The 27,440-nt window shown below is 39.4% G+C and overlaps 2 protein-coding genes across 6 annotated transcripts in view; one reads left to right on the top strand and one right to left on the bottom strand.

Moving 5' to 3' along the window:
• Positions 1 to 1,263: 1,263 nt before the first annotated feature.
• LOC119722035 (death-associated protein kinase dapk-1-like) lies at positions 1,264 to 22,046 on the top strand. The gene is made up of 24 exons (XM_038192023.1): positions 1,264 to 1,658; positions 2,049 to 2,147; positions 3,695 to 3,796; positions 4,409 to 4,507; positions 5,073 to 5,171; positions 6,079 to 6,177; positions 6,863 to 6,961; positions 7,224 to 7,322; positions 7,529 to 7,627; positions 7,898 to 7,972; positions 8,206 to 8,322; positions 9,174 to 9,410; positions 9,780 to 9,891; positions 10,386 to 10,546; positions 10,818 to 10,997; positions 11,447 to 12,574; positions 13,290 to 13,320; positions 13,478 to 13,765; positions 14,762 to 14,865; positions 17,227 to 17,391; positions 17,896 to 18,115; positions 18,505 to 18,669; positions 19,009 to 19,118; positions 19,854 to 22,046. The coding sequence occupies exons 1-24, from the start codon at positions 1,542 to 1,544 to the stop codon at positions 20,016 to 20,018; spliced, it is 4,170 nt and encodes a 1,389-aa protein (XP_038047951.1). The 5' UTR covers positions 1,264 to 1,541; the 3' UTR covers positions 20,019 to 22,046.
• The window catches only part of LOC119722034 (roundabout homolog 1-like), a 62,275-nt gene continuing 56,085 nt past the window's right edge, over positions 21,251 to 27,440 (bottom strand). For all 5 annotated transcript variants that reach the window (XM_038192017.1, XM_038192020.1, XM_038192021.1 and 2 more), the window contains 4 exons: positions 26,694 to 26,801; positions 26,099 to 26,281; positions 25,128 to 25,271; positions 21,251 to 24,706 (listed from right to left, as the gene is read on the bottom strand). In XM_038192017.1, coding sequence (XP_038047945.1) covers positions 24,492 to 24,706; positions 25,128 to 25,271; positions 26,099 to 26,281; positions 26,694 to 26,801 — 650 coding nt within the window. In that variant the 3' untranslated portion in view covers positions 21,251 to 24,491. The remainder of the gene's footprint in view (positions 24,707 to 25,127; positions 25,272 to 26,098; positions 26,282 to 26,693; positions 26,802 to 27,440) is intronic.

Genomic DNA, 27,440 nt, shown 5'->3' with positions numbered 1-27,440 from the left:
CGTACGCGAATTGCGAACCATCTCGTATGCGGTCAAACTCGTACACAGATTTAAACTCGTATACAAAATTATATGTGGTCGACGATTCTTGACTATGTACTGGGAACGGTGTACCGTTCAATTTCTTGAAATTGGCTAATTTTGGCCGGCATACGAGTTGGCTGGCGTACGAGTTGTCTCGCTACGAGTTGGTTCGCGTACGAGTTGTATAATACGCGCAGTGGCCGAGTTAATGACGATACAACATTTGCAAACATTTGCACAAAACGAAATGATCAAATTATCATGAAATACCTTACTGGATTGTTAGGGAATAACAGTCTAAAGCATCCTGTAAAATCAGGGCTCCTCGTGTGCTATCATTCTCAAGAAAAATGGTATTTTTCCAACGCTGGTCGGCCGACCAGCGTTGGAAAAAACTGGCTTTTTTCAAAACTTGCTTCTAATTTTTCATAATTAGTTATTCATTGTTTTCTTTGCAATGGATTGCACACCTGTGAAGGGGTACAAGCCTGCGAGACTGATTCTCTGACCTTACAATTCCCAAAAGTCTATAAATTGCTCCGTTTCATCTTAAGTGGCGTCGGGGAATCAGACTACAAGAACATGATTGGTTTTCTTGGTTTTTCCAACATCTACAAGCCCAAAACGTGAAACAAGTCATTTTAACATTTTTTTGCGATAACATATTTTTTTACTAATCCTCCAAATCCACTTATTTCTGAAACTTGCAGCAAAAGCAAATGTTGTACATTCCCTTTAAACACACTTAGGCCTATATTAAGAATATCCTGGGGTTTTTATCGTACAAAGTGTCCAGGCATTTCTGGAGCTTGGGGACGGTATAACAATCCAAGAACTTTAGAAAATGTTACCTTCAAAGACCGAAATTAGCTGCGGCACATCCCCTCGTTGTTACAGACGTCACGGTGTACTCCATCTTCACTTATGCTGTGCTGTGCTAGCTGCATCGCGTCACCGCGTGTACGTGTGTACCTTGTTATTAGTACGTTTAAAGTACGTTTTCACATAATTAAGGTAAACTGACTTCTTTACTTATTCAACACGTATTTTTCAATGTACATGTTTTCGAGGTCCTTTTTTCGGCGAATTTTACCGAAACAGTGTATTATTTATATTACAATTTTTACCTAATATTTTTTTTTACATAGGAAAGGAGTATTAACGGGGACTTTCTTTTCTGGTTGAGTGTAGTTGCTTTAACGTACTTAACGTACTCAACCAAAGGGTCATTATGTTTTTTCAACGATGGCAAGATTTTCAGTCACTCACCGAGGTAAACTACTACTTCCGCTGCCGGGAATCTACAACAACAGACATAAAGGATGACTAATACACACACCGAGTGACACTATTTTTATCATGTAAGCGTATGGCTGTCTCCGACTCGAACAAGTTTCTTTCTAGCACTAATCGGGAATGGATTAGGGTAACACCGTCCTCAACACTTTTAGATTCTTTGAAGCAGGACCTACTTTGCGGATGTATTGAGAACTTGAGGATCAAGTGTGGCGATCAGCATGGGATCCACAACTACGGAAGCGATGTTGTCTGCTGCAATGAGCGGTGACACACAAACAGTCACAAGATGCATCGACGAGGGTGTGAATGTTAATGCTAAGGATATTCCATTACTGGTAAGTGCGACATGTTTGAACAGAGGAAATGTTAAACAAAAACAGATCGCAAATCTTTTCCTATACGAGCAAAGCTATATAGTGGGCCATCAAAAACAATTGGCGGTTCTTCAAGTTTGACAAAATAACCCTTCTAGGATTTCGTGAATGTTTGGGTACTGTTCAAACCCCGCCCCTTTCTCCCATTTGTCATTAATGTCCGCAAAACCATATGTCATTGAAAGAAGCATTGATACAGCCAAGTCCAATCCACATTAATGAAATTAATTGAAACCCAGGTTGTGTCACAGCTAATGACTTTGTCAGTAGGTTTTAACAGCGACGTCGTGTGTCAGATGATTTGCATATCTGCACCTTTTGTCCAAAGTATGAGTTTCTTCTTTTCATCAGTTTGCTAGAACACCATTGCACTATGCCGCTGGTAGTGGCTATGACGTCATTTGTGATCTACTTCTTCAGGCTGGTGCAGACGTCAATGCTGTGGACAAGGTATGAAAGGCTACAACAAATCGGTCCCACAGTTATTGTTGCTATAGCAATCTTTTTGGGTTTTTTCTAAAGTAAGTTTGAAAGTAGAATTTTGTTAAGAATCTGTTTTCTCGTTGATATGTGAGGAGATTTATTTCCTATTTTTGACTTTTTAAATACTGAAAAAGAAATCAAAGGATTTCAAAGAACGGTATCAAGGCAGATAATTTGAAATCATGGGCAAATCAGAAACTCTCACGAGGACTGAGACATATTAAAATATTGCGTAAGTACGTGTTGGTTGCATCGAGAACTAGTTGATTTTGCTTCAAACAGCAACTTTTTTCATGCAATGTTCATTTGAATTTATAGTTTATTCTTCTTCTGTCTTTATGACATCAGAGGGCGCCCTAGGCCTCGCGTTTCATCCCGATTGCGCCCCCATACGTTTAGAGTTACCGCTTCACAGTGTAAACATTTGCTCATCGATCCAAGGCGCTGGTGGCCACTTATTATCTGGAAGCTCACGTGGGATGAATTATGTCCACCCAATGCTGACGGAGTTCAATACTTTATTACTACACGTACGCACCAGCCTCGTTCCTACAGTGTGTCGCGCTCCCACTACGACGCCCAGTTTCATTGCGCTACTTAAAACTTAATAGCGGAAAGCACTGTTTCATGGTGTGATGTGTTAACGGTTACGCGTACATTTCTTTTGTTACGTTACTGATTTAAGCAACTGTTTACTCTGAGGTAAAGCGTGCCCTTTGTCTGCTTACTGCTTACTGTCTCCACTAGACGGAGGATTTGTTAATGGACAATTATGTGCTTTTGGGCCCGGATGCAGGTGTTTGTCTGTCTTTACATCAGTGTGTGTGGTGTTCGGGTAGAGACAGAAAAACTGTTGCTAAATGAGATCTTTTTCCTATTCTTTTACCATTTTTTTCGGTTATAACGTTAAACCCTTACCCATTCAATAGGAAGTATACTTATAAGCAAAATAGAAAACGGAGGATTGTTTTTCAGAGTTGACGTAAAATTCACAATAAATGATCAAACACTAAATACACGTTGGAAATAAAATTACAAAGATCCAGATATTCGCTCCATTCACAAGTACCCCCTCACCGGCAAAGAAAGCACAGTTGGGGGTGACCGACCGACGCCATCTTGCCTGACTGCAATTTTGCCGCGACGCGCTGCCGTACCATGTACCACTGCGTGTACATAGTACAAAATCCCCTGGTGTACGTGCGTCACACACAAGGAATGGTGCACGTCAACCAGCTAAATCCCGCCCATGGGAGTCCCATGGGACGTCAATGCTAGGTAAAAGGGTGCCCTCTTTCGTTGGCGCACGGAGCCCATAGATCCATTACTTGCTATTAAATTCGAATCAGGATACAGAAAGCAAGCTTCCCTCCCAGGGGCTTCTATTGGAAACAGTTCGGGAAAAAAGATCCGTGAGACGAGTTTGTGCGCGCGCAGGGTAATTTCAAAGTACATTGTGTTACAACTTTTCCTCAAAAAAGATTGTTTCGAAACTGTTTTTGCTGCATCAACAGAATGGAAGAAGTCCGTTACACTACGCCACCAAGAGCGGTCATATCTACATCTGCAAGGCACTGATACGGACACCGCGTACATCACTAGAACTGAATGATCAGGTATTGGAATAGACTATACGTACATAGTTAAAGGACAATGGTTTTGTATCGCTAACACAGAGTCTGCGAACATGTTATACTCACACTGTTACCAATTTAAATAAACCCCCATGAGATATCTCCATCGCATATAAGGATTGTAAGTGTTATTATTAATGATGTGCTTCAGATGTAAAGCTTGTTATATTCTTGCTTTTTATATTTTTGCGTGCAACCTACGCTTATATCAGATTAAAGAAGTGAATGAGATTAAAGACGTGAGTGTAATTGAAACTCAATTGCATTATGCAAAGAAGACATAAACGAATAATCGGCCCACAACTTATCAGATGTTTCAAATTATGAATTTGGAGCGTCATAGTTCAATAAGTATACTATGTATTTTAACATTCGCGCTCAGTAGAATGAAAATGTGTATGTTCTTTCATAAAAATAGTTGTTTTATAAATCGATTGCATGGACAAATTCAGACTGAACCCGAATCGCTCTGCTTCACTGATCCAGTGCTTTTGTGTTAATGGTGTGCTTCAGATGTAAAGCTGTTTATACTCTTGCAGGTGAATTTGAAACATGATTGCTTGAAATAGTTTGCATTTGTATGTCTTTTATCAGTTTGGTGACACGCCATTGCTGACGGCTGCTTCGTGGGGCAACACGCTCATATGTGAAGCACTCATAGGTGTCGGTGCAAATGTCTCATCAAAAAACAAGGTCTGATATCAAGTCAAAGTCTTCTTTTTAGGAAATGAGAGTCTACTATAAGTGCGCAAGAACAATAAACGTAATCAGTAGTTCTAGAAGTCCAAAGCGAATTTGGTAGGGACTGTACTTTATGACGGCATGAGTTTGATGGAATTAAACGAAATTTAGTTCAAAGATTAAATGTTTTCAAAGCAACAAACTTGTGTGTATCAAATCTATTTATAGCAAGACCGTTGTTACACCAACCACGGCGAAAGGCCGATTGGGCAAGTTGTATCAACTCAATTGTGAGGCGACTAGAGGCGATGCCACTTTCTTATTTCTTGTTCAAACCTTTATTTGTGTATCCAGCAGGCTACCTAAATCCAACCCTTGTATTGAATTACGCCATTTTGCGAGTTCCGCTTGGGGGAAGTCGAATTACCCTCTCTAATTGTGGAATGGTCCACTGAAAGCCAGGCCTCACGAAAGCACCTTCATACATTTTCGTAGCCTTATTAGATGGTTCGTAATATATCTTTGATTTACCGTAGATATTTCAATAAATCTTTAAATTACAATGACTTATCTGCAGCGTGGTCGCACCGCCCTGCATGAAGCATCAGAAGCGGGTCACGTGGACACATGTAAGGCTCTCATTTCCGCCGGTGCGAGCCCCTTCGATATCGATCAGGTATGTATTTGAACCTCACAAACAAATTGGATACTCGATAGTCAACTATCAAAACTTACCGATCTTTAAAACAAAATAAAATAACAAACACAAAACACACAAATTGGACTAGACTTCAAAGGTTCAAACAAGAACAGTTTTTACTCTCTGACGTTATTATTTCAGTCTTGCCTGAAACAGACGTCAAAAACTGTATCCTGAAAATGAAAACCAAACACTTTCCTTTGTGAATTATTTGCATTTTTTTATCTATAGCTTTCTGACATATGCATTTAATTTCATTGCCTTTTATTACAAATGATAATGTCAAGCCCCAACTATACCATCGGTCACAACTTTAGTGTTGCAGTTGGGCTTAGCGTGGCATGTTAAATAGGGCAAATTTACGAACCATGCAGTGCGTGCACGTCGGTCGCACTTGCCGTTAAGTTCCTAAGAAATAAGCTTGTGTTAAGTTACTGAATTTGTATTTCCGACATAGATGGAAACGGTGAACTAACCTTTAAAGGATTTTCACCTTATCCGACAAACATTAATCTACACATTATGGCTTCCCAATATGTGAGTGACACATAACCAGTTCAGCACTTCTTCAACACAGGACGGTTGATGATCTGCCAAAAATTGTTACTCCTTCAAAGACTCCGTTTCTTTGGAAAGATGCCTCAAGTGATGCCTGCAGACTATAAAGAGAAGTCATATGTGCTGCGTTTATAGTTTCGGATTCTTAATTTTAAAAAAATCATTTTTATGTTGGACAATTAAACTGGGCTTTAATTTGTATGAGATTTGGTTCATGAAATAGTTTGAGGATTTTGATGGCCAAATAGTATTTGTTAATAGACTTTTGTTTGCATTATTTTATGTCCCAGTCTGGCGTAGAATAATGATATTGTTTTTATCACAGGGATGCAATACACCGCTTCATCTTGCGGCAGGTAGTGGTGGCAGCAGGTTATGTACCATGTTCATGGATAAAGGGGCCGATATGTCTGCTAGAAACAAGGTCGGCTCATTGCTTGCTGCTATTGGATGCAATGTCTCCACATTTTGAATTTTGTTTTCTCATAAATACAATTTGTCTGTGGGAAATTCATTCGTTTATAAAATGTGGGCACAATTTTTGCATGGGGCATCAGAATTAACCGGGCACCATTTTTATATGGCTGCCACGCCCCTAAACGGTTGTGTTCGCGATTGCTCCACATCTGGATTTTTTCTCATGAATGTAAATGATTGTGGGAAGTTTTATTTATTTATGAATTTGGGAACAATTTTTCCATAGTTGGTATGATGTTAAATCCCGCCCCCTTTCCCCCAATGTGGTTGCCACGACACTGAAAGGGTATGTTTGAGATGCTCCACATTTGGAAATGTTTTTCTCATGAATGTAAACGTCTGTGGGAAGTTTCATCCCTTTATGAGATGTGGGCACTTTTTTTCCATGGTGGGCATGAGTACCCCCCCCCCCCTTTTAAAAAATGGCTGCCACGCCACCAAGAGGGTACTTTTGCGATGGCTCCACATCTGGAAACAATTCTAATATTTATATATAGGCTAAATATCTGTGCCAAGTTTCACGATTTTATGAAAAAGTGCACAATTTTTTCCCAGATCTGCTGAATGGCTAGTGAAATTAATGATGATGATCTTGTTATTAATTTGTTTGACACATTGATTTACATGCGCAGGATGGAAATACACCCCTTCACACAGCCTGTATGAAGGGACATGTTCAAATCTGCCAAATTCTGCTAGACGGCGGTGCAGATGTCACAGCACGAAATCAGGTATTATATAACAAATTCAGTTGTGACGTGATAGTGAGATAGGCCTTTGAAATCAGTCTCAGGGTTTTTTACTTCTAAATTGTCTACATAGTGTCCAGACATGAAATGCATTAATGGCATCATAATATGACATAACAGCAATGATCACCTGCAGACGTTTTAACCACGCAACCAACGGGATTGCAAGTGCTGGCTAGTAGCTAACGCTGATATCTGATCAAACGTCAAATAAATGCCATGAACTATTAATGGATGGTTTCAGGCTGGCGATACAGTGCTTCACATAACGGCTGCGTATGGTAGACTTGAATGCTGTCGAGTGATTCTACGGAACACTGGAGATATTTGCGCAAAGAACAAGGTAAGTTTATCTCATTACGACAGCTTCTAGCTATAGAATCAAGCACTAAAAAGTTTATGTCTTGCCTGCATAAATAAGTCGTTTGCACACGAAATTTATACAAGATAAGTTTAAGCATCAGTTACTGCACTGTGCATGGATCCCTTTTGTATTTATTAAGTTTGCTATGCACGTAAATGATTTCCTGGGTTTTTTTCCTTCTTCAGATTGGCAACACACCGTTACATGTAGCAGCAAGCACTGCAAATGCAGACATCTGTAATTTGTTCATCGCAGAAAATGCAGATGCTCTGCTCAGGAACAATGTAAGACGTACATGATGCTGCTAGAGTTAAGCAAATACCAGCAATTATAATACGTAGAATATTTTCTCCGTAAACCCATACATTTACAGTTCTGGAAAAGGGCCTATACTCTATTATGATGTGCTGGTTTTCAAATATCGATATATAATTAACATGGATGCAGGTGATACTAATTACTGTTCGGTTTTAATATACCTTGTCCCAAAAATAAATGTCGTTTGCTATCTATCAGACTGAACCATAGTTTTGTTCAATCATGGGTACCTGCAGGATGGAAAAACACCCAAAGGACTCCTGCCTCGCACATCTGGTAATGCTGGTAAGATCATCACACAGACAGAAAAGGTATGCACGTCATTCTCATGTTTATTTTCAATATTTCTTTTAGGTAGAAAACATATACTGGGTGCAACAATTACGTAGAGATTAATGAAGCTCTCGTTTCTCAGAGTTCTGTTAAAACAACTGCACAGTTGCACACCTTTGGCATCACAAATTAACTGACAACTAATGGTTGTACCTCTTTCAACTTGTAGCCCTTTTTCAACAGTGATTTGCGTTTACTTTTGATATTACAGAAGCAAAGGTTTGACAAGTTGGTTCAGATGGGTACTGAGCCGGTGAATATTGTTAAGCTGTTCCTTGTCGGAGATCCCAAAGCAGGCAAGACAACATTACAAAAAGCTCTTATCAAGGTACATCATCTGCTCCTGAACCTAATTTCTTTCTGCATGAACGGAATGTTTCCATTTCAAAACCATTGGCAAAATGCATCTCCTAGACAGGTTCTAAAGTTACAACGCATGTTTAGGATTACTTGCTTCCTTTCAACTGAGCTTTTTGTGTTTATCATTACATCTGGATCAATAGCTTCCAGGAATAAGTACTGTACATGTATACCCTTGCCATAAATGCGGAAGTAGTCAGTAGCAGAAGTAGCAGTGCTGGTGGCAGAGGCAATATGAGAAGTAATGAGGTAGCAATGATAGAAGTAGTATCATGAACAGTACAGAAGAAATGAAGTATCATGATCTGCTAGCATTGTGAACAGTAATAATATATAGAAGTTGTACACGTAGAAGTAGAAGTAGCAGTATACTGCAGTAAAGACACATCTTTACTGCAGTAGTTAAGACTACAACAACAGACTGGTTTCGCAAAGATTACATGACACAGACTAAATGTCTATACGAGTCGGGTTCCAGAGGGAATTTTAGGTGCTACCAGAAAAAAAATACTGCACGGCAGCGAGCTGGATACTCATCGGGATGACGTCAAATGGGCGCGTATAATTTTTACTTTCTGGACGCGCGGCGGAATCGGCCAATGACATTTTGATCAGGAATATTTATGAGGTGTAGTGACATAACAGTAGCAGTATGGTACTACAAAAAAGAGCAACAGAAGCATTGTTTGATATCATCTTGCTTTCAGATAGAAGCTTTGTGTCAAACAGTAAATTAGAATAAAATATTTGTTTTACATTTTGTTCGTTTAAATTAGTATGATAAATAATTCCAACCTTTTTTTAACTGTCATTGTGCAGAGGCGGCAATGGTGGCTACCAGGCGATTGGCAAACTTTGGCTACTGACTATTGTGACTATCATGCCACACCAGGCATTGAGCTGTGCAAGCAGTATGTACCAGGGGCTGGAAACTTTGCATTCTGGGATTGTGCAGGACAACTCGAGTATCACGTGACACATGCCATGTTTCTTGGAGCCCAAAACTGTATTTATCTGCTTGTGTATGACGTCACCAAATCAAATCATCTCGAAGGAGTACGTTTGGGTAATTTTGTTTATAAAATTATATTTATTATATCATCCCGTTTTAGAATAGCAGAATATTTGACAATCATTTACACATATCCGATTTTAACATTTCTTAAGATGGGATATTTAGGAAGTGAAGGCCTAATAGAGGAATAACCAGTCAAATAAGATATTGTTTTTGCCTCAAAGTCTCAAAATAAATGACACAAATTTGAGTAAATTCTGTCTGTGAACATGCATGATCCACACAAATACTGATGTGCAAGATCCATAATGTAGAATCGATTAAAATATCGATATTTTAATCATGGAAAGCTAACGAACCAAAATAGTTTCCTCCCAATTACACCATGGTATTCTCAATGTACTTATTAGTTGCGCAGATGGTTGGCATTTGTGAAAGCAGGACATGACTATGCCTACCAGACGAAGCCTGACGTAGTTATTGTGGCTACACACCTCGACCAAATGACCAGCAAAACGGATGGTAACTTGATCATATTCAACCACATCCTGACACTTTCATTGTGGGGTGGGGTGGGGTGGGGTGGGATGGGGTGGGATGGGGTGGGCTGGGCTGGGCTGGGCTGGGCTGGGCTGGGCTGGGCTGGGCGGGGCGGGGCGGGGCGGGGTGGGGTGGGGTGGGGTGGGTGTGGTGGGTGTGGTGTGGTCTGTGTGGTGAGGTGTGTGTGGTGAGGTGTGTGTGGTGTGGTGGGGTCGGGTGGGGTGGGGTGTGGTGGGGTCGGGTGGGGTGGGAAGGATTTGTGTGGTGTACCGAGTATATAATCTTTTAATGTTATTTCTCATGCAGTTCCGAAAGGATGAAATTAACATGTCACTTTGACATGCAGGCTTAGGTTTTGTGAGACTGAGTTGCACAGTGAAATATTACTTGGTTTCGTCAAACAAAACATGGGATTTTAAGTTGGCCTTATACCCTTTCTTCGCCCAATTATGACTAACCGCTGCTTTACCATGTAGGTAAGACACTGGCCGCTTCCATTTTGCAACATGTCAGGGCTGACTTCAACAACCACCTGGATATTTTGAATGACGTCATTGCCATAAATAGCATCAAGTTCGCTTCCAAAGCTATGGCCCGATTACGACACACCCTGGAATGTCTTGCATCAAGGATAAAGGTATGAACATTTATATTAACAATCTACATGTGAACATCTTGCAGGCAAATCGAAGGGGCGCTGTTACATATGTACTGCTGCTTGTAGCCCCGTATCTAGCGTTTGATATTATGTGGATTTTAAATAAAATACCACGTGCAAGACTCTGTCATGCGTTTTGCCCAAGACTCTGTCATGCGTTTTGCCCAAACTGGAATAATTATACAACCTTTCCATCGCAAGTTACTTGCAATTTTTAACCAAATGTTGTTTATGGTTTGCTTATCTGCAGGGTAGCAGGATGATGCCGCGTCTGTGTGAAGAAATTAGGAGATTGAAGCATACCTGGTATCAAGCCAAGTATCCAGTCATCTCCTGGAATGAATTCTGCTCCAAGGTCAAAGCTATCAACAGACTTGCCGATGATAGTTTGATTAGGACGGCTGCTGTCTTCCTGGCTGATATGAGCGAGGTATGAAGTATAAAAGTAGGATGACAAGAAGTATGATCCAAGAAGTATGATCCAAGACAGCAAGGGAAATTTTCATGGAGCGCTTATATCAAGGCGGTGCATCATTCGTCAAATAAAACATTCCATAAAACCATTTTATCTCCCTGGAGATCAATGCTTGAGGCAGCTCCCCTCAATCCAATGTTACAACTTGGTGGGGGCTTAGAATGGTTGATGTTTATAGCGTTGGTTTCGTTATCTGATTAATTTTGGCTTTTTATTATGTGTGTCTGGAGCTCTTTCGTTCAACTTAATATTCTGGTTATTGGTGTTTTAGTATTTTCATTTTTTTAAATAAATATTGTTCAGTTTTCAGGGGATAAGTACTGTCTTAAACCATATGACTTTGCAAAAGAAAGATGAACATCCTCTCCATAATCATGGTATCATTTTTTCTCAATCTGTAACAGATATACTTCAAGAAGCAATGTGGTGATATGGACTGGGTTGTATTGGAGCCAAGATGGCTGAGTCGTGTCATCATTGGCAGGGTGTTCGCAGGAGAGGATTTCCCAAGTCCCACCAATCGTCTTGAAAACAAGCAGATATACTCCGTTTCAGACATCAGACAGTTACTGAGGAATGTAGCTGATGTATACAATGTCTTGGACCTACTTCAGCATTTAGAGCTAGTTTATCAATATGACGACACCCATTATATCATACCAGCCAGGCTGCCTACCAATTTGAACCCAGTGGTTTGGAGTAAAGACACTCGCTTCACTGAGTACTATGGGCGCAGAGTACAGTGTAAAGACATTACTGATATCTTCTCTCCGGATGTTTTTCCATGTCTACAAGTGCGCATTATGCGGTGGTTTTGTGATGGACATGGAAGGGTAGCTATCTCCAGGCAATCACTCAAGTTTTCAGGAAAGATTGAAGGCATGGTTCAACTTACAAGTGACCAGAAGGCTATTCACATATGTGTACGGGGACGATCAAGTAGGGAAGATAGGGGTGCATGCTACTCTCAACTGGAACACGTCTTGGGGATGGTTCTGAGTGAGTTAGTACAAAGGTCACCAGGTACGGCCACAGACATCTGCTATCTGAGTCCCAGATCATTGATGCAACATGAAGACGTGGGAGACATATCATACTACACAGAGACGGACATAGAACTTAGTGCCAAGGAAGGAGTAGTGGTGCACCCTCAGACTAGCAACACAGAGCTGACAACTGATATACTCTGCGCTGGGTATGATAGCAGGTTCCTGCAACGCAATGGATTAGAATGCAAATGCACTTGGCTATTAGAAGAAGATGTGCGAGCATTATGCAGATGCCTGGATGTTATCCACCCACTGGGGCAAGACTACAGGTCACTGGCCGAGGCACTGGGTGTGTCGGAGGATGAGCTGGATTACATCTATCAGATCTGTCTACATAGAGATTCTTCACCAACCAGGGCACTACTTGACCGTAGTCAGCCTACTGTGGGGCGGCTGAGGGCCATTTGTAAGCATCCTGGTCTGGTCGGTAACATCGACGCAGTACACGTCATCGACGCACTGCTTGACAGATTTGGACACCGGGTTAGCTGATATTCACTACTTCAATTACAGGCATTACATATTACAGCACAGTTTGTTTTAGTTTCATCAATTATAGCAAAACCAGGAGTTATTTGTGATATCTGTGGGTTTTTTTCAAGTCTCAATGAGATTTGGTATTTGCATTATATAGGTTTTCCCGGCTATTTTAAAACATTTTCCAATCAGATTTACCAACTCTAGCATTCAATTTCGTCCGAAAAAAAATACATGCTTTTAACAAAACCAATTTACCCGGTAGTCATTTATCGTTCAATTTCAAAGTTTAGTCACCTTTTTTAGTCAGTGTGTCGAGAATATTCGTCAGTACAGATCAAATTCGTCTAAGCTGTTGCCGAATGGCAGCATTCAGAGATCGAATTCGTCATATAAATCAATTAGACGAATTTGATTTCTGAATAGCAAGTTTTTGCATGGACGAGACGAAATGGAATACTCTGGGACGAAAACGTGTGCTCATTGTTTGCATTTGCTTGAACTGAATTTGAAATTGTGTGACAAAAGACGAAATTAAACATTGGAAGTGCACTAAATCGATGTTGATTGACAAATTTGAATATTAGAAACGGTGAGTTCGAATGATAAACGTTTTAAATAGCCGGGAAAACCTATATTAAAAAAATGGTAAGATTTTGTCGGTGTCAATATAAATTAATTTCCAGTAATAACTTCTGTGTCGATTTTTCTTTCTGTCCAGGTTAATGATGAAGAGTCCAAGATTAAGGCTGGTATGTGTCGGCAATTAAAGTGGATATATAGATTTGTACCAATAATAATTATTCTACTTATCACATGAGTGCATGGAGTGTTAAGTGATTTTCTTAGGTCAAAATTAATACGGATCAAATTCTGGAAATACTTTCTGTACCTAATGCATCTTTCTAGAGGAGAGTTTTAAACCTGACAACATCAGTGTTGAAGTGTTAGTATGGAGGGAAGACTTAAGACAACAAGCCAGCAATCTGCGCCTGGTGTTAGACCCAGTGTCTTTGTTAGCAAGATTCACTCATCTCTTTGGTGTCAGTGACCAAGAGGAGATAGAAGCGACACAACGGACACTGGGAAGGACCAAAGCAGTAGACAACATGCTGTATAAAGTCATCAAGTCACAGCGTGTGGAGCTATATCATGAATTCTATGGAGCACTGGAGATGCATCACAACACGGGCAAGGGTAACTTATGAGATTGTTCATATATATAATGTCACCTCAATTATATTTAAAATATTATAGTATGTCGCATTACAACTTTTAAATTTTATCAACTACAGGTGTTTTTTATTTTATCTTATCAAACGTAACAAAAATGTACGTCAAACAAGTAGTGTGGCAACGTTTCTAGTTGGTTTGTTCCCATATAGTTGTAATGGAGATAGGCCCAGGTGCCCTGGGGTACGGCGTCATGCTTGGGAATTTCGATGGCCTCACGGATGCAGCATGGAAAGAAGTGCTCAATGCTGGTGATGAGTTCAGCTCTAGTCAATTGATCTATCTCCACGTCCATTTTGGGCTTTGTGCTCGTTAAATCTGGTGAGAAGGTGTCTTATACATTTGGCCAGATAAGTACGTACGGTGTTCTGTAGACTCCTGAATTCTGCACTTGGGAATCTTGCAGGTCCTTGTTCGATCGGAGCGGGTAATTGTGAATCTTCAAGGGTGTTGTGTAAACGACACGGATGCCGTGCTTGTGGATGGTATGTACATAATAGAAGTACATAAACTGCATAACTAGGGAAGAGTAATGGAACTAGTTGCCCTTACCTTGAGTATACGAAACCCTCTGTTCTCTTAGACACTACACTTGGCTGGGCTTGGACCCGTTGCGTTGTAGTGCTGTCGTGATGTGATGGAGTTCCCGGAAGATGTTCCTTGTCGCAGATGTTGTACGCTCTGTGGACCGTAAGTGCCTGGTTGCCTGACGCCAGCCTAGATTTTAAGAGAACTATTGTGGAGGTATTTGTCGGTGTATGTCGGTTCCAGGTAGGTCTAGCGGATGAAAGTGCCGTTCATATCTTGCAGAAACCTCGATATAAAAACCTGTGATAAAACCCTATGGTGAAAACATTGTCAACATAATCTTTGACAATTGATTTTGTTTTTCTTGCAAATGTTATCTTATTTGTCCGATTGTAGTCTCATCTGTTTTGCCCAACTTTGTTTGTTTTGAAGTTGTTGATGCTTCCACAGAGGTCATCCCTGATTCTGAGGGGTCTTACAAAGACTACATCATTGCCCCAGCAAAACCATCTCAGGTACAGCTAGATCCACACAATGTAAGTAAATGGTCATCTCATGGAACAAAACAGTGTACATGTATTTAACGAAGCATATCTGCTGTTAATCATCTCATTTGATGTAAAAATACCATTCCTTTAATTTACCATCTCAAGAACCATCGATGTTACAAGCCATCTTAAGACTCACGAACATCGGCGGACCAATTTGATTTGGGACAACAATTTCACCTCCTCCGGTCAACAGATCGCTGCAAAGTTTAAAAAAAAAAAAATGGGTTGGGGATTGCGCATAATCTTGGTCTCTCGGGTGACTGTTCAACGCGAACAAGACTGGACTCAATAGTTGCTGCTATTCGTTGTGGTATATTTGCCATTAGACACATAATTTTGCAAACAGGACGACGATTTATTTTCGAACAAAAGAGCACATATAATGAGGACATCCCTCGTAACCCTAGCGACCACTCTATTACTCTAAATAAACAACTGAATATGATTACATAAATTTTAAAAAAAAGCAAACGAGTATTAATCTTCTGGAGACAAACTTAAAAGAGCGAAATTCTCTTATCTTTAACAGATGAAAACACTTGTACATTCATAAACTTGTAACTCAACTGAATACAGTCAAGGGCGGGTCCGGAGGTGGTTAGAGTGGCTAGTGTAAATTAGGGACATAATGAGAGAAAAATATTAAAGGGAAAATACAACATTTGCAAACATCAAAAAATAAAACTGCCAAATCATTTTGAAATACCTTGCTGGACTGTAAGTGAATGACAGTGTAAAGCATCCTGTAAAATCATGGCACCTGGTATACTGTCATTTTCAAGAAAAGTGGTATTTTTGTATCAATTTCCAACGCTGGTCGGCCGACCAGCGTTGGAAAACACTGGCTTTTTTTTCAAATACTGGCCCCAATTGACCATCGCACTTATTTGCAATCGATTGAATACCTATGAACGGGTACAAGCCAGCTAGACTGGTTCCCTGACCTAACAATTCCCCAATGTATGTAAACTGCTCTGTTTCTTCTTATATGGAGTCAGGGAACCAGACTACAGGAAAACGATTGTTTTTCTTGGGTTTTATAGCATTTTCGAACCCAAAACCTCAAAAAAGTCAGTGTAACTATATTTGCTATATATCTCCAACCCCCCAATTCCATCCATTTCTGAAAATCACAGCAAAAGCAAATGATGTATATTCCCTTTAAATTCCCTGAAACAATGAATCAAGATTTGCAGATGAGATACACAACTGCAAATCTTGATTCATTGTGTCAGACATTTGACCTGCAATTGACTTGGAATTGACTGCATTCCCGAAGCACCCCCTGTACCGCCCAAAAGGTGTGGGTCGCTTCTACTAACGAGTACGTATAGAGCATTGACCAAATATGCATTGTCCCCTAAAAGTACATGTATTCGCTGAGATATATTTCAAGCATTATCTTGCAAGCGGCCGATCCATCAGAACACTTCATCTTTTCTCGAGCGAACATACAAGCACGAGGGACACGCGTATGCGAGAGTGGAGCGCTCTACGATAAAGCTTGATGCGATGACGTTTGCTGGATGCAAGGAAGCGGTCTGACGGTCACCGGAGATGGTCACCATCCGATGTTAGTACCGTATAAGGACACGTCTCGGATGGGACCCAAAGTCTGTCATCCACAATGGGAAGCTCGATATCAAGATATCAGGCGGAGAATTAAAATATAGCCGAAGTGTTCTTCGTTATTTATGGGGTGGGAAAGGGGGTTAGGATGAAAACGACCTGGCCCCAAAGGAATATGACCTGAAGTAAGTAAAACCACACACTGCAGAAGGGTGCGTTGGGGTTATAAAACCGTTCTGTCGAAAAGATGTGCAAGGGCAGACGGAAGAACGATTCAGAAATCCGTCGTGTATTACCATGATCATCATGATTGAAATAGTTCTAAATTGAAAGAATGTCAAGGCCAGACTGGACAAGTTTATTAAGAAATGCCGAATTGGCAGCGAAGGGACACAGTGACAAAAAAAATGACCGTTGTTGACAGCACATGTTGACCGTCGAAAGTCCCGCTCATCTGAAGAGGTGCTGAACAGACGACCAGCCGGAGGTTGTACTACACGTGAGACGAGCAAAGTACCTTAGACTTCAACACCCCAGCTATCCCTGGATCCGCCCCTGCCAGTGAAAAAGCTTATAACACCCCTAGAATAGCAATAAGGACACATGTATACTTAACATTGAAGCAAAGGTGCATATAAAGGATGAATAATTACATAGGCCTAAGTTAAGTATGTTCCAGCAAATATTTAGTACATTAGTTCAGGATTCTTAGCGGCATTTTAGAGATGAATCGCAACAAATTATGTTCATCAGCCATTGGTGTGTTTCATTTACTAGAATTACTGTATGTGGAAGGGCAGTAAGGGATTGGCCTATGTATTGAATAACAACGACTTCCATGGTAAAGGCAGACAAGGTTCTGGAGTGGACCTGGGTAATATGTGTCATGTCCTTCAAGAACTGGGATATGTACTGCAGGTACACACCAACCTGACAGCAAAGGTAATTATCTCCAATTTTACTGGCCTCATTCAACTTTATCATTATTATTTTCAGCAATTTCTTAAACCATGGTTTTTAGAGTTCAGCTATGGCCCAAAACTGAGCTACTGCTAAAACAGCCTCTGTCCATTTCATGAAGACAGTAGGCCTATAGTGTGAATCTATCCTATAATACTCAAGGGCCAGTGAATAACGGGTCTTAACTTACTGGCCCTAATTATAAACTGGCCCTATTATAATGAAGCTAACTTTAGTGGCAGAACTTGTTTAACAGTGATGCATCATAATGCACATGCAGATATTGGCATGTCTATGCTGTACCAAGTGCTTATAAAGTAAAGACCGCTTTTCTGTTTTAGTAAGTAGTGCCATCAAATTGGCCTGAAATATGTACACTGGCATGGTGCTGCGAATTTTCAGATGTATATTTATTCATCAATTAAATTTGTATTGTTGACTTTCTACAACAGAAGCATCATGATAGTGTCTGTTTTCCCATGCTAGGATACATCAGAGAGCCTAGCCAAGTTTGTCCGTCGGTTTGATGACGCTGAGTATTGCTCAGCTGTAGTGGTTCTCATGAGTCACGGTAACACTGGAGTCATTACAGGAGTAGATGAGAAATGCATTCAACTCAGAGATATTTATTCCATGTTTGAGGGTCATCGATGCCCCGCTCTGCTTGGCAAACCGAAGCTCTTTTTCATCCAAGCCTGCAGAGGAGGTAATCTTCATTTTAGACTTGCCTTCCAGAGTCAAAAGGAGGGTCTCGAGTTGAACCAAATGAGTGAACTTTTTAAGCTTTCTTATAATCTTTCTTATAATTTATACTTCATAGCCTAATCTTCATTTATACTGATTTATTTTCTGCATTCAAAGGCTTTAAATTTATTTGGTCAGAGGGAAAGGTACAATATTCCTACCAAGTCTGAGATAAAGAAGCGCTTTTTGGTCTTAATACATCAACAACTTCGACTTTTAAGTCTATCCTGACACACAATGAAAATCAAGAATTTGTTGTATTAATTTATAAGATAAGTGTTAGTAGCTGCATCCATATGGCAATAAAAAAGCAGAACTGTAGTTAATATCAAGACATACTTTTGCTTAAAGTTACCAGGACACAGCTTGTTGAAGCTGACAGTGATGTCACTCAGTTAGAACCTGAAGACCATTCCGATGAAGAAGATCCTAGCATAGAGATGCAAGCTGATTATTCCTTTGCTCGAGATCTACCAGCCAATGCCGACATGTTCTTCGCTTATGCAACTACCGAAGGTATGCAGTGAATGAATGTGATCAGAGACAAAAGCTTGAGTAGAACTACGAGCCAGGAGTATGACGTTTCTCGGGAAACAATTTAAACAAATTCAGGGTGTATATTTTAAATAAATGCATTTATGACTAAATTGTAAATGCTTGGGATTTGTAACTTTCTATATAGCATAATATATAAAGTTAGCCAGTCAGAAACCACAGTCTATTACTAGTATTAGGGTCTACTAGAGTCACTACCCATACATGTGCCTGATGGCTCAGCACCAATCCGAATGACTTCTAGAAAGGTTGAATGTACAAGAGTTGTTATATAAAGGTACTTCTCTATATTTGTTCTAGGTAACCTCTCACTGCGAAGTCAAGTTGCTGGTTCTTGGTTTATACAAGCACTATGTGAGGTATTCATCAAGTGGGCATCACATGATAGTCTGGATGTACTCATGAATAAGGTATAGTTAGTCTTCATCGAACAATTGCTGCTTGAATAAAACTAGAAGTGCAATGTACTAGTACTTGACTAAGGCCACATCTGAATTACTTGTGTACGGCCAGCAGAAACACAAACATCTGGGAAGTAGAAGTTTGCTGCATCCATGTGGGAAGTAGAGTTTGCTGCATCCACATGCACATGTGTATTGCTAGCTGTCACCAAGTAAATCTGACTTTGCCCAAGTCGCTTCATCACACATTTCAGACTGTAATATAAACCAAAATCCAAGTAAAAAAAAAAGAGTCACAAAACGGAATGAATATATATGTGTGTGACATGTTAAGGTCTAAATATATTTGGGTTTTGCAGCGAGGGAGAATCAGGGTTATGGGGAGGGGAGGGGCAACAGCGACATATTTTATTTGCAATTTCAAGACAGTTTAGGTAGGACATATTCTAAAACATTTCAATGCAGAAGGTGATTTGGGGGATATATCAGGAACCATATTTGTCTCCACAACAAAAAAGAAGCACTTGGTCCAACGTGACACTGTAAGTGCATTCTAAGATTCTAAGTGCATTCCAAACTTGATAGTGCCAATGTATTTTTGTCAGCCACATTTAGTCCATCGCAGTCTAACATGACAATGGTTACTTTTTATGAGAATTATTTTTTTCATCTATAAATTAACTTATTCATAAAATACTGCATGACATAATAGACAGCTTATGTCTACGATGATCTTGTCAACAGGTGACAAACAGAGTGACAGGTCAACGTGGTGAGATACGCGACCCTTTGACACGGACACTAAAAAGTGCCTCACAAACACCAGAATGCATCAAATGCATGCGGAAAAATATGTACTTCCTGCCCAAGTATCCCAGCAGTGCCCTAGCAGGTGCTACCTGGATGTAGTGATGATAGATGAATACGGTCTTCAGATGAGGAGCAAGTGTGGTCACGAACATCTGCATGCCTTTTAAGAGTTTGACTTTAGAAGATGCATGCTCAAATATTTTGGACATACATGTAGTCACTTGTACAAATTTACCTAGCATCATTTTTGCGTTACCCATCAGAGGTGTCATTGTTATGTGATGAGATAAAGTTGCAGGTTATGCAAAGCAAATTACCCATTGTACAATTTAACAAGTGCAATGGGGTGCATTGCTTATGAGCAGGCTAATTTCTCAGTCTCTCAGTAGGCCAAAAGAATATGTAGAGTGGAAGTTGCACGATGCTGAGTCCTTTCCAAAGAAGTTGATCAATTTATACTGCTGCCTTTTCTATACACTCTGCATAACTTCAATGGTCAAAATAGATGGGAAAATAATCAATCCATTTTTTTTTTCAATGTTGAATGTTCAACGTAGTAGTTACTTTTTAAAATGCACTTGACTGAATAAATTGGAGCAATGAATCTTTTTATTTGTTCTACTGTTACAATGAATAAGTTGCCATATTTACACAACGATACGATGGGGAAGAGCCTTATCCCTCCTGGATCCTTCAAACCCCACTCAGACATTTGAGATTTTGCAGGATTGAGGATAACAGTATTAATCGACATGTATGACTGGAGGCTTTGCATTGTAGAATACAAGATGAGGCCATCAAATCTGAGTTGTGAGAATGTTATTCAACATTTTGGTCAGAATTCTCTCTCCGTCTTCATGAGTTAATCTTTGCATGCAAATAATGCATCACTTACATTTACACTTAGTTTGATGGGCAATTATCAGGCTGAAGCCTTCACGACCCCATATCCTTTTTCCTTCCAAAACTTATCCAGCTGTGTCTTGAACTGGTTTATGGTCTTAGCTTCTATGACGCTTGCTGGGAGACTATTCCACTCTGTGATCACTCTGACTGAGAAGAAATATATTCTACAGTTCAGACCCGTTTTCAGAGCTGGCTTATACAGCTTGTAACTGTGTCATCATGGGCTTGTCATTCCGGTCATTCATGTGTATGCATAGTATCTGGAGGGCTTGGGCATTTCCTTACAAGACTGCCCAGCCACAGCGAGTTCAATTTCATCTGCACAATTCATAGGAAAAGATTAATGTCCACAATTTTCCCAAACTGGCTTTTACCTAATTTCCACAATTCCGCTATAAACATGAAACACAATCCAGCTGACCATATTTCAATCACATGTACATAGTATGCTTTATTTCTTACAAGTTACATTTTAAAAATTGTTTACAAAACATTCTTTTTACAAAGCTTATACATGAAGTAATTGTGGCCAGCATTTTCTGCAACTGAGTCTGCTATTGTACATTATTAAGCCTATCAGTAAAATACAGCAGTATATATCATGAAAAAATAAAAATACATTTTCAAACCAATATAACAGATACATGATTTTCAAATAATCATTACAAGAACAAAACAGTTATGTGTTCAAAGTGCACATGAAACTTGGCTGATGAAAGGATGCCTAAGATTAGTCACAATGGAACTTGTTATAGCAACTGCGTGGCAGTTTATGACTGCTGGTATGTCTGGGTTTATTCTCCTAAACATTGGATTTTGTAATTGATTAATGTACAGCACTATGCCACTATACATTGACATCGCACTACAACAGGCTGATAATTCAACCATTCCAAAACACAGTGGTCAAGGTTTACATTTAATGCATGTGTACTTCTATTTCCTCCTAACATTTGTAGATTGTTGTTTTAGGTTTTTTAAACTAAATTGTATTAAGTTTTACGATGCTTAACTAGCTATCAAAATGAGCATTTAAACTAACCAATGTCAGAATATTGTCATCCCTTCAACATCATCTGTTTTGGGAGCTTGTAAGTTCGTATCTTAGTCCAAACACGCTTGATTCCACCTTTTCTTGTTTTATTACAGAATGAGATTTACAACTTCTAAAAAAGCCAGGTATTTTGGTCCAAATAAATTAGGCATAATTTTGTTATGAAGGTATGGTTTGCATGAGCACGTAATACTTGTCATCAGTGTTGTAGTTGTGTTCATCACAGTCTGGTCACAAGTCAATTACATAGTTCCGAAATTCCAAATAACAGAGATGTTTGAACAGTTCATTTAAATAGCTTGTGACATGAAACTGGAGGACTTGTGATGGACATGCCAGAACTCAACTACACCACTTGTGTCATGTTGTTTAGATTTGTAAATAAGTGCTAAAAGAACGCAGGTAATTAAGTGAATACAACTCTGAAAACTGAAATGACTTCAAATTGTGCCCCAAGACCCACCCAATCTTATTGCTTTATCTGACACACCATGTACAGAATATACAGCCCTTTCCTATAATTACAGCTTTATTAAGCTTTTTTTATTATTAATTTTCACTGCTTTGAAGGCATTTGCATTCTTGTCATTGTATTAACATAAATGGCAAGTAAGTATTTGAGTTGCTCAAGAGAGTAAAATGTGTGCAGTGTTTCTACTGTCTAATGAATATTCATTAAAATCCCACAACAATTTGTGACAACCAAAAACTTGGGTTTGGATCAAATATGTAAATCCTGTTGTGTTTAGTGTCAATTATTTACAGTAAGACTGATGTTCAGTTTGAATAATAATAGATATTTACTTTCTTAACATTAACCCTCTGGATTTCCTCAAAATCCACATGGAGGTGTTGGAGCCCAGCCACTTGCAGCTGACATGAAAGAAAAAATACCTGGAGATGTGACATTAATTTCCTGCACAAGGGTGGATTTTGGAGGGATATTTGACATGGCTTACAAATTGGAGACATAGTCGACAAACATATTTCATCTAAGGCATAATGACCACTTATTGTCATGCTATTTTAAGAAACTGGACATCTCGAAAGCAATATTGATCCTTATCAAAGCAGATCTCAAGCAATCTTGGATGTAAACATGCTTCCACTATAAAGCTATTTCATGCAAGTTTTCTCGTAACGCAAAATTTAACTGATTAGTTTGCAAGATTGAATTTGATTGGCAAGTTACAGATATTGATCATACATGTGTAGTGTTCATAAACAAAGCTTATAGTTGGGTTTGAGCATGAAGCCTAAACATTGCCAGCTTCTTTCCACAGCAGCCACTGTACGCTGCATGTGCTTGAGTCACACTTTTTGAAAGGGTTTTGGCAGATTTCATTAAAATAAATCACTAGCAATTCACATGCAAGGAACACTTACACACATACTGGATGGATACATAATAAGCAAACTGAGCTCTGTCTTTCAGAGCAACTTAATTCAAAGGTGTTCTATTCATGCTTACTGCATGTGCTTCACTGTATCCAGACATGGCAACGCTGTCAGCAGTAACAGATCAGCAAACAAGTCACTTACTGTTGATTTATTAACATACATTTTAAAGCCATGAAGGATCATTTGCAGTTACCAGGAAGGTCCCTACTGATTGAATGGCAGTAACCTTGCTCAAGTAAAGATGCTTTGGTTTGGAAGAAAACTTTAACACTGAGGGTGGTTTGAACACCTTAAGCATTAGCAACTGATTTTTTTAAGAGACACAAAAAAAAAGGGCATACATGTACATTTTCTGTGTTTTCTGTAAAATATTTAGTATCTACCGAGCTAAAAGTTGATCAGGCTAGTTGTAATGCACCCTGCTTAAGATTTTGAGTAATTTTGTTGCTTCAAATGAAAACAAAAGTAGAAAAAGCAAATGATTCTACACACCTTTAAAGGAAGGCTTATTTCAAACTGTTAATACTCAAGGCCTAAGTCTTGACACATGGGCATTTTCTGAGGTGATTGCTGATCATTTCTTTCAAAATGTCTTCATACAAACGCACAGTGATGCTTGTCATGCACAAACAGCGTCAGCAGACTTCTAATCCATTTCCTGGAATTGGTCACAAATTCTCGGTGGCCTCTTCCATAACATTGTTAAATTATCATCATATAATACAACATGGCACCAACATTGGTCCAGGGACCCAGTTAGTACTTAAGATATCTTTGGTGATGCTTTTAAATAACATCCTGCTAATGTAATGTACATAGTGAAGGGCAGAGCTGTACTGTGCGGTTTTATAACTTACATGTTATACAAAGGCTCCTTTTCGAATAACACTTTTATAGAAAATATAGCTTTTACACTTGTGATTTTGACAATCTCTGAATACTTAAATAAGTCGACAATTCAACATCGCTGCCATCTCTAAAAGAATGTCCTGTGACAATCATTAATTATGCCGTCACACAGACAGACAAGCTATCCAACCCTACCAGCCAACCCTACGATGGTTTCATTTTACTTGCGCATACCGACACTGATTAGACCTGTACTCTCCACTTACTGTGAGTAACCAGCAGATATGTTGACTAGTCACTCATGCTGGAGTTAGGATTCTTTGACAGGTAAGTTCAGAGAGCTCATTCTAACAACCACCGGCTCATACCTTCATCGTTTCTTTTTTCTCATGAGCAAATGCCATGGGGTTGGCAGTGACAGTCAATCCAGCATTGTTGGTATCTTTGATGACCAGTTTATCAGGATTGATTTTGATAGGTTTGTCTCTGTGTTGCCTGGCTGTGATGGGTAACGTTGGATGCATGGAAGATGACATGGCTGTTGTGCGTCGATTATCGGGTAATCTCTTCATTCCACCTAGAAGTAAGACATGAAATGCAACATATTACTCTCGTTGATTGTTCTCCAACATACATGTTCATGCACATGTTCTAAATATATGGACATGACGACCCGGGTTAAAAGTCAGTCCATTATGACTTCCAAGACAAATTCGCACTCTTAGATATGGCAGTGCATTGGGTTCAAGCAAAGATTTTTTTATTGATTACAAGGAAAATCAATGTGCTGTTAATGCTGCCAACATGGACACGGTCCATGCTACATGCTGAATTCAGTGAAAGATTTGTGAAATTGTGGCCATAATTCCTGCAGGCCTAATACAATTGAATTTAAATAATATACAGTTAACACTGAGCCCATATATCGACTGATCATCTTCTATGGGTGCCATTTTGGGTTTGTTAATTATTGAAGTGTAGGGATTGATCTCTGTTACCTTGTTTGTCATGTCTGTGAGATTGCTCACAGGGTTGGTTACGTCCAGTACTAGCCTCCCGTCCATTATGTCCTACAGTACTGGCATCATGACCATTAGTAGTCACCCTAGACGGAGCCACACCGCGTCTACTGTGCCTCTTACCTGCAATATAACAAACACAAAGAAGCTTCCAGTCTTTGTACAAATTATTATTTCCATAAGCATTAGGGACTTCATAGCCAGCTTTTGGTTTTGATACATTAAACGGTTTGACATTGTGATGATTATTGATGTTAGATGGATGCAGTGTTAACAGTTCTTATTAATTTGTATTGAGCATGATTGGTTGTATAGATCTGTAACTTGGAAGATGCTCTGCTATAATTCTAACTACCTTTTGTATGGTTCAGTCACATTTGACTTTTTTAAATTTCTGATCACTGTATTGCTGTATTTCTGTACAGTTTTGTAGTGTGAAGCTTGTTGAAAGTGGCAAAGATATGAGAAGCATTTCTTAATAAGGAGTTAACTAACTGACTCAGAACTAAAACACTTCTTCATGAGGTTCTAGTTCAATACATTCCAAAGATAAATTCCAAGTCCAATTTTACGCACAATTTAAATAAAAACCTTTGAAAGACAGTCCTTAGGCTGACTCGATTTCAGAATGATACATCCTAGCAATGGAAACCTGCATGGCACACAATCAGCTATTCTAAACAGCCCTTTGATACCAAACTTTTTTCCTTTTGGAGAAGAAATTTGATATATTTGAAGCTGGTTCATACTGGTTCAATTCAAAACTGTGACTTCATGGCCTGTTTGTGCACTGCTAATGCCTAAAGATTGAACCCACTTCAACTATGGCAGGTTAATTGTACACAGCTTTCAAGACTTTTAAAAAGTTATTTAACATTTTCAAGACAAGTCAGAACAATGGGATTGGTATAAAGGTTATCTATACATTTAAGATTTGTAAGTGGATTTACCTGCTCTAGGATCTGTGACTGTGGATCCAATGACTTGCATGCCAGAATTCTGGGCTGCTGCTGCTACTGCACTAGCAAAATCAGCATCAGTAAAGAAAGATCCCTCCGAACTCTCACTCACGCTGCTATGACGACCACTGCTGGAGCTACCATTCATAGACGACCACGAACCCAACATTGCATCTGACAAATGGAATATTTCAAGTAATACATTTTCAAATAAACCAAAAAGCAAAGCTGAATAGGTGCATTATAATATTGCTTTAAACTGAATAATTTATGTGTTGAAAACACTGCTTTGCCTTCTAATGCACCACATATGATTTAAAATCTCTACAGAATCAATTTCTGCCAGAATTTCCTGATTTTGAATGCAAATTGGAGTCAGTGTTTGTTCACAATTGCCTTGCACTGCATAGAATAAACTCTTCAAGAACTAACATTAACTACTTTATAGAGTGAAAAATCATGGAATAAACGAGATGAGATTTGCTCACGCTGGAACGGAACAGCACATTATTTATATTCCATGACTCTGTCATCCAGCCTATTTGACACATGATGCAATATGGTCATAGCAAAGCATTCCATGTACCTGTGCAGTTGCTTTCTGTTTCTACATCTGTCTCTAGTTCATCTCTGACAGGCAGATCCATCTCTGATAAGCACAGAGACTGTGGCTGATACACAGGCTCATCGATATCTATGGCAAAGATTGACAACACTCATCAGCTACAAACAAGTTGCACTGTCAAATGCCATTCAATGAGAACTGTGTCAAGCCCGTGTAACACACCAATTTCAGATTGCCATTCAAGCCATTTTGAAATTGGTCATACACACTGTAAGAGATGTCCAACAAGTTATGAAGGAATAGTATTTACAGGAAGGTATGCAACTATACATGGATTAATAAGGATCGTTTACAGATGAGGTTGGTCGATGTACATTTAGCAAACTTGCTCAAAATTGCAAAGCATTGTGGACAAAGCACAAACTAAAGACAACTTAGTTATTGGACATCATTAGGAAACTATGGTAAGTACACCCTGCATGCTGAAAAAGAAGAGATGGTGAACACTTGAGTGCATTTGCCACTGTACACTCATTTGCAATTTTGTCATACGACCATAAACCAGCACTAATGCGTAATGCCTCCAACAAACTGGCTTCCATGAGTAATCCATATCCACTATTCTTACCGCTAAGGAGTAAGAACACAGAGTAATATGATGGGGAACTAACTCCATTTTAAAATAAAATGGTATGGAATCCATGCATAAGTATGACCTAGTTACAAAAGGAGACATGGCATACACGCGAAGACACTGCAGGTTTGTTT

This window comes from Patiria miniata, unplaced genomic scaffold, assembly GCF_015706575.1.
Source record: "Patiria miniata isolate m_02_andy unplaced genomic scaffold, ASM1570657v1 HiC_scaffold_14, whole genome shotgun sequence".
NCBI classification, from domain to species: Eukaryota; Metazoa; Echinodermata; class Asteroidea; order Valvatida; family Asterinidae; genus Patiria; species Patiria miniata.
This window is presented reverse-complemented; position numbering and strand designations above follow the sequence as displayed.

Excerpts from the sequence above, each read along its gene's own strand:
- LOC119722035 (XM_038192023.1), top strand. The coding sequence starts at position 1,542 with ATGGGATCCACAACTACGGAAGCGATGTTGTCTGCTGCAATGAGCGGT. Across the intron at positions 7,323-7,528 it reads ATATTTGCGCAAAGAACAAG|ATTGGCAACACACCGTTACA; the intron begins GTAAGTTTATCT and ends TTCCTTCTTCAG. Across the intron at positions 17,392-17,895 it reads ACACCAACCTGACAGCAAAG|GATACATCAGAGAGCCTAGC; the intron begins GTAATTATCTCC and ends TTCCCATGCTAG.